At 45.7% G+C, this 7,185-nt stretch overlaps 1 protein-coding gene across 2 annotated transcripts; it reads right to left on the reverse strand.

Moving 5' to 3' along the window:
- Nucleotides 1-255: 255 nt before the first annotated feature.
- On the reverse strand, nucleotides 256-6,308 carry drd4-rs (dopamine receptor D4 related sequence). 2 transcript variants are annotated; one of them, XM_069145466.1, is made up of 6 exons: nucleotides 5,893-6,308; nucleotides 3,728-3,844; nucleotides 3,358-3,628; nucleotides 3,057-3,169; nucleotides 2,330-2,982; nucleotides 256-1,151 (listed from the first exon to the last, which is right to left on the reverse strand). In XM_069145466.1, the coding sequence occupies exons 3-6, from the start codon at nucleotides 3,589-3,591 to the stop codon at nucleotides 949-951; spliced, it is 1,203 nt and encodes a 400-aa protein (XP_069001567.1). In that variant the 5' UTR covers nucleotides 3,592-3,628; nucleotides 3,728-3,844; nucleotides 5,893-6,308; the 3' UTR covers nucleotides 256-948. The 2 variants fall into 2 exon arrangements, with proteins under 2 accessions (XP_069001567.1, XP_069001565.1); XM_069145464.1 differs by having other exon boundaries at nucleotides 3,728-3,847.
- Between the last annotated feature and the right edge of the window lie 877 nt (nucleotides 6,309-7,185).

The raw sequence follows: 7,185 nt of genomic DNA on the forward strand, positions 1-7,185 counted from the left end.
TGAGGGAGATTAAAATGATTTGATGAGAAACACTCTCGTGGCTTCGGTCCTGCAGGTGAGTGACAGGTAGACAGAAGCTCCGCCCACTCAGACGTGTCATTAGTCTGCATGGTCAGCCTGAAAACCTGAAGCCTCGACATGTCGTGTGAGTCCAAACTCTTCTTCTGTGGTAATTATTTAACCCGACTCAGCAGCTCACTTCCTCCTTCGTTTGGACTCAACATGAATGTTTGTTAGGAATCAGATCACAGAACATTTTCTTTAATATCTTTATTTCAATACTTCACTGATAAAAATACTACAAACAAGACTTCCTTCTCAGACCTTCACTAAATGGCTGTTTTGGTTCATCCTCTGCATGGTGTCAGTCACAAAAACACGTCGTCATCACTTCATCAATAAAAAAACATCAAACGAGTCGACACAACCTTCAAAAACGCTACCGAGAAAATATCTAAGAACTCTGATGGTTCTGCACGCTCACGTTTTAGGCCTCTGGGCTGCGCTGAGCAGTAATCTGACTACAGTAATCTGACTACAGTAATCTGATTACAGTAATCTGACTACAGTAATCTGACTACAGTAATCTGATTACAGTAATCTGACTGCAGTAATGTGACTACAGTACTCTGACTACAGTAATGTGACTACAGTAATGTGACTACAGTAATGTGACTACAGTACTCTGACTACAGTAATCTGACTACAGTAATCTGATTACAATCATCTGACTACAGTGATCTGATCGCAGTAATCTGACTACTGTTTCATAAAGACCTTTAAAAGAAGTCAGTGTTTCATTCCAGCTGAGGTGCAAACTAAGGCTTTGGTCAGAAAGCGTGGCCTTCCTGTCAGCGGTGGACGGTCCGCCGGACGAGTCTCCGTGTGTTTCAGGGATTTTGGATACGAGGTGATGAGCTGCTGGACAGCATGAGGACGGTTTCAGTTTCATGTCCGACAGCAGAGCAGCTTGTGAAAGACGTTCCTGAACTCAGCGTTGAAAACGGTGTAGATGATCGGGTTGACGGCGCTGTTGACGTAGCCGAGCCAGGTTACCACAGAGATGAGGGTGGGGCCGATGTCACAGGATGGACACAACACTTTGGTGACGTGGACAACGAAGAACGGCGTCCAACAGGCCAGAAACACACCTGAGACACAGAGACACACTGAGCAGTCTTCACTCGGTTTCAAACAGATGAATCATAAAATACAGCAACAATTAAATGTAATCATGAAATGTGACATTATATTTGAAGCCTCCTGGTGCGTTCAGGGACACTAGTGACTTCAGGACTTAATGCTGCATGCTGTTTATTCAAACAGGGATATTATTATTGGTTCTGGTCCGATGCCTCATCGAAGCAGAACGTTTCTGAAGAGTTCAGATTGAATGTGGTTTCTCCAGTTTCGGACGAGGCGAGTATCAAACGCCGTCTGCTGTAAAGTTGCTGCTGAGAAGTGATGCGGTTTCCACGGAGATGATAGAAGCGGTTTCTATTTTTACTGAAAGGATCACCGCTTCAATCTGTGTTACTGTGAAACGGAGAGGAGGCGCCCTGCTGAGACAACCACAACCAGCTCACCATCTTCTTCATCCTCTACAGCATCAGTTACCTTCCACAGTCTTCATCAGCATCATCAACAGTCTTCTTCAGCATAATGTTTATCCATCTATCTATGGTAGAGTTTTAACCTGCATTTGTGGACGCAGCGATGAACTGTGTTCACAGACGATGGTTTTCACAAGTGTTCCTGAGCCCATGCAGTGATTTCCACTCCAATAGTATGTTTTTAATGCAGTGCTGCCTGAGGGCCCGAAGATCACCACCATCCAATATTGGTTTCCAGCCTTGTCCCTTGTGTTCAGAGATTTCTCCAGATTCTCTGAATCTTTTAATGATATTATGAACCGTAGACGATGAAATCCACTAATTCTTTGTAGTTTTACGTTGAGGAACATTATTCTTAGATTGTTGAACTATTTTCTAACACAGTCTTTCAGAGTGGTGAACCTCTCCCCATCTTCACTGCTGAGAGACTCTGCCTCTCTGAAATAATCTTTTATACCCAATCATGTTACTGATCTGTTGCCATGGTAACCTGATTAGTTGTAAGATGTTCCAGCAGGTGTTTGTTTTTTTAGCTTTATAAAACTTCTTTTGTTGATCCTTTCACAACTTTCTTGAGAAGTGTTTCTGGCATCAAATTCAAAATATGATGATATATTTTTTTATATAGATTATCTGTCAGCCCTCCTAGGAAGATCTAAAGTGCCCTCCACCCCCCTTAGACCTGGTTCTGTGTTGGTTCTGGTTCTGGTACTCACCGACGACGACCGGCAGGACCTTCATGGCTTTGCGTTCCCTCCCGCTGACCCGGCTGCTCTTGCTGTTCCTTCGTGTTCTCTGTTTGTCTCTCCAGCTGCTTCGGTCCCTCTCGGTGGGCTTGCCGTCCGACACGCTGTCCATCTGGGTGGTCATCGGGTCGCTCTCCGTCGCCGCCGCCCCATCCTGGTGCTCCTCTGTCATTGGGGTTGCCGAGGGCGTTGTCATGGAGAGAGTGGACGGAGAGGTGGGGCTGAGCCCGGTCGGCGCCGTGTACACGACCTTCTCTCGGCTCCCGGTCGTCGTAGCTTTAGCTCCACGCAGAGCTGAGCCCAGTCGTAAGGACAGAACTCGGCGACCCGCCGGACCGGCCTGAGAGCGGCTGCTCCACCGCCGTAGGCCTCGAAACATCCAGTAATACAGGAAGAGCATGACGGGACAAGGCACGAAGAAGGAGCAGACCGACGAGTACACCACGAAGCGATCGTCCTCCAGTTTACACACGCTCGGGTCGCGACCCGGCACCCGGTTCAGCCCGAAGATGACCGGGCTCGCCACCCCTAGAGACAGAACCCAAGTCGCAGCGATGAGAGCCAGCTGCCGAATACTGAACTGGTTCCTGTTGTACTTCAGGGGAACCACCACGGCGATGTACCTGAAACACCAGCACACCTTCAGTCTCTGAGAGCTGCCGGTCCAGTCGGATCCGTTACCAGCTGACAGACTCACCGGTCCACGCTGATGGCACACAGGTTGAGGATGGAGGCGGTGCACAGCATCACGTCCATGGTCATCAGGGCGTCACAGAGGGAGGAGCTCAGAGTCCAGATCCCCCCCAAGAACTGAACACAGACGTCCTCAGTGAGACGGTGAGTTATCTCACACACACACACACACTTGTCTCACACTCACATACACACACCTGTCTCTCTCTCTCACACACACACACACACACACACACACACACACACACACACACACACACACACACACACCTGTCTCTCACACACCTGTCCAGGTGACCACTAACCTCGGAGTAGACGTACAGCGGCAGCACCAGCACGGCGAGCAGCAGGTCGGCCACCGCCAGGCTGATGATGAAGTAGTTGGTGGCGGTTTTGAGGGAGCGCTCAGTGAGCACGCTCAGACACACCAGCACGTTCCCCAGGATGATGACGAGGATAAGCGGCACGCCGAGCACCAGCGCCAGGTAGTTGTAGTCCTTCATCTCACCTGGAGGGCTGCCAGCTGTCACAAGGTCCATGATGGAGGCCTGAACACAGCTGGGCTGCACTCAACATCTGGACGTGGTCAAAGCAGTACTTCTACTTCATACACAGCCAGAGTACTTTTATTCAGAGTATTCATGCAGAGAACTCAGAGTACTGCAGACTACTCACCTTGGTGCTTCCTGTGGCAGTTGTTGTTTCAGGTGTGTTTTAGTTCCACAGATTCTGTTTATTTGTTCCAGATGTTTCTCTGTCATCATTTTCAGGTCGGCAGCTTGTTGTTTTCTTCTGCTGTCAACGACCAACAGAAATCTGGTTAATTTTCACATTGTTCCCCAGAAACTGTCCTGGAGAGGAACCTCGTTACAGAGGGGAACCTCGTTACAGAGAGATTCTGGTTCTTTTGGTTCTGTTGGGTCTGTTAGTTGTGGTTCTTCTGGTTGTGGTTCTGTTGGTCCTTCGGAACCTCAGCTGGACAGACAGACAGTCATTAATCTGGCCTGAGTGATTTATGATTGATCACTTTGTGGGAGAAGCTGCAGACGTGCTGATGATAACAGACTGACTGCGTCCTTCAGCTCTAACAGGCTCTCTGTGATTGGATGTTTGTCTGGACTCTGATGTTCATGCTAAGCCCGCCACGCTCTTATTTTGGCGGTTACATAAGGAAGTGGAGCAGGTTTTCTTAAATGTCAGCCGTGTTGTTCTGTGAAGTGTCTCCTCTCACACTGAATCAGATCACAGAGCTGCTCTCCACCAGCTTCACCGTTACTATGACGACGCGATGATGTAAACACACAAACATACGTAACCAGAAATATACACTGATTTAAATGTGTTGTGGTGATCATTAACAGAGGAAGTCTCAACCTGAAGAGAAGAATCAGCTGATCAGTAACAACCAATCACAGAGAAGCGTTTGTTTCATACATTCAGATCCTCGATGCAACACAGTAACTCGGAGACACTTTAAATCATCCAACATGGACGCCGGTTTAATGTGACATCATCCAACATGGACGCCGGTTTAATGTGACATCATCCAACATGGACGCCGGTTTAATGTGACATCATCCAACATGGACGTCACCTACAGAACCACCGAGCTTTGAAACTGCTCACGCTCATGTTTTGATATTCAGTCATCCGTCAATCTGGACCAACAGGAAGTGATGTAAACACCACATGGCTGTTCTGCGCTCCAGTAAACTCATGCTCGTCTGTGATTGGTCGGTGAAGATTTAATGTGCTGAGCCCCAGCTGTTCAACAGCTGGACTAATATGAGGTCATCAGGTGACGATGTCATGAGGTCGGAGACGGAGTTCAGTCCATAATCCATAAATTAATAATAATCATGAATCTGTCACATCTGTCGGTCTGTAATCTTCCATAATAAAGGATGAATCCACAGCTGGGCAGAGGTCATCCAGACACTTTCACAATAAAAGCTTCCACAGACTCTGGTTCTGTCTGTCGGCAGCAGCTCGGTCTACGTCCGACCACTTATTGATCACGCTTATTAGTCCAATCAGCACATCAAACATCTGATCATAAAACTGTAGCCTCATGTGGGCATGTCGTAGTCTCAAGTGGAGTTTAAGCAGGAAGTGGAGTTTAAACTAGAAGTAGAGTTTAAACAGGAAGTGGACTTTAAACAAGAAGTGGAGTTTAACAAGAAGTGGAGTTTCAACAGGAAGTAGAGTTTCAACAGGAAGTGGAGTTTAAACAAGAAGTAGAGTTTAAACAGGAAGTGGAGTTTAAACTAGAAGTAGAGTTTCAACAGGAAGTAGAGTTTCAACAGGAAGTGGAGTCTCAACAGGAAGTGGACTTTCAACAGGAAGTGGAGTTTCAACAGGAAGTGGAGTTTAAACAAGAAGTAGAGTTTAAACAGGAAGTGGAGTTTAAACTAGAAGTAGAGTTTAAACAGGAAGTGGAGTTTAACAAGAAGTGGAGTTTCAACAGGAAGTGGAGTCTCAACAGGAAGTGGACTTTCAACAGGAAGTGGAGTTTAAACAAGAAGTGGAGTTTAACAAGAAGTGGAGTTTAAATAGGAAGTAGAGTTTAAACAAAAAGTGGAGTTTAAACAGGAAGTGGAGTTTAAACAAGAAGTGGAGTTTAAACTGCATGATTAAAGGGACAGTAACTGAAGGACTCAGAAAGTGTTTCGATTTAGTTTTTTTCAACGAGTGTGAGCTGTCAGATAAAGACGGAATAAATGTTACAAACGAAACGTGAAAACTTCAAAACATTTCTGCTATGAATCAATTGATCTAAATGTTGACGTCAGTGAAGAGAAATTTAACTTTCAACTATGGAAACAATAAAAAGAACTCACAGCTCTCTGAGATGAAGACGACTCAATGACATCACGGATGGGTCTGGTTCTCCTCCGGGTCCTCTGGGTTCTCCTCTGGGTTCTCCTTCTTTCTTCTTTGTTGTTTATTCACATTAATCTCAGAGGTCTTTTAGAATCTCTTCTTCCTCCCTCTCAGTGTTGCTCCTCCATTCCTTAACTGCTCCTCATCCTCCTCTCTATCAGCTCCTCTGTTTCTTTTTTCTGTGTCCCTCTTCTAGCACCTCCTTTGGTTCTCCTGCTTTGGTTCCCCTCCCTGTGTTGCTGCTTCGATCCTGCTCTACCTCCTCCTTTTGGTCCTCCTCTACCTGCTCCTTTTGGTCCTCCTCCTCTACCTCCTTTTGGTCCTCCTCTTCGCCTCCTCTGGTCTCAAATGACAAACTTTTTTTTATTCTCGCCTAAAAATGATCCAAACACCATCACCTCCTCCTCCTCCTCGCCCCTCCTCCCTCCTTCCTGCTGCTCTGTGATTGGCTGACAGCCAGCAGTGCTGAAGAAGCCCTCCTCTCTCATCTATCATCAGCCATATTTTCTTCTTCTGTTGTGTATGTAGTGTGTGTTTGTTGTTGTGTATGTAGTGTGTGTTTGTTGTTGTGTATGTAAGGTGTGTTTGTTGTTGTTGTGTATGTAGTGTGTTTGTTGTTGTGTATGTAGTGTGTTTGTTGTTGTGTATGTAGTGTTTGTTTGTTGCTGTGTATGTAGTGTGTTTGTTGTTGTGTATGTAGTGTTTGTTTGTTGCTGTGTATGTAGTGTGTTTGTTGTTGTGTATGTAACGTGTGTTTGTTGCTGTGTATGTAGTGTGTTTGTTGTTGTGTATGTAACGTGTGTTTGTTGTTGTGTATGTAACGTGTGTTTGTTGTTGTGTATGTAGTGTGTTTGTTGTTGTGTATGTAACGTGTGTTTGTTGTTGTGTATGTAGTGTGTTTGTTGTTGTATATGTAGTGTGTTTGTTGTTGTGTATGTAGTGTGTTTGTTGGCTGGGTGACCTCTGCTCAGCGTGTTGTTGGGAACACGTTACTGTAGCGTGTGCTGAGCTCCATGAGGAGCTGCACATGTTAATAAGTGTTATTAGCATCTGTGAGACGACGCAGCACAAACGCTCTTTTATCCTCATTCATGCTGGTCCACGTATGTTTCATCCATTATTCATCACACATCTGCATATGGAGAATTTTAATCACACGAACACGCGTGTTATAACCGACACACAAAAATCAACAGATTTTAATGAAGGATGGATTTAAATAATAGAATCTATAATTATACTCCAGATAT

The sequence above is a fragment of the Embiotoca jacksoni genome, unplaced genomic scaffold (assembly GCF_022577435.1).
Source record: "Embiotoca jacksoni isolate LCO1_2020_lvr unplaced genomic scaffold, fEmbJac1.0.p SCAF_125, whole genome shotgun sequence".
Lineage (NCBI taxonomy): Eukaryota > Metazoa > Chordata > Actinopteri > Embiotocidae > Embiotoca > Embiotoca jacksoni.

Bases quoted from the DNA above. Each gene is read 5' to 3' on its own strand.
- drd4-rs (XM_069145466.1), bottom strand. From the start codon at position 3,591: ATGGACCTTGTGACAGCTGGCAGCCCTCCAGGTGAGATGAAGGACTAC. The intron at 3,170-3,357 runs GTTAGTGGTCAC...GTCTGTGTTCAG, and splicing joins CGCTGTACGTCTACTCCGAG to TTCTTGGGGGGGATCTGGAC. The intron at 1,152-2,329 runs GTGAGTACCAGA...TCTGTGTCTCAG, and splicing joins GGTCCTGCCGGTCGTCGTCG to GTGTGTTTCTGGCCTGTTGG.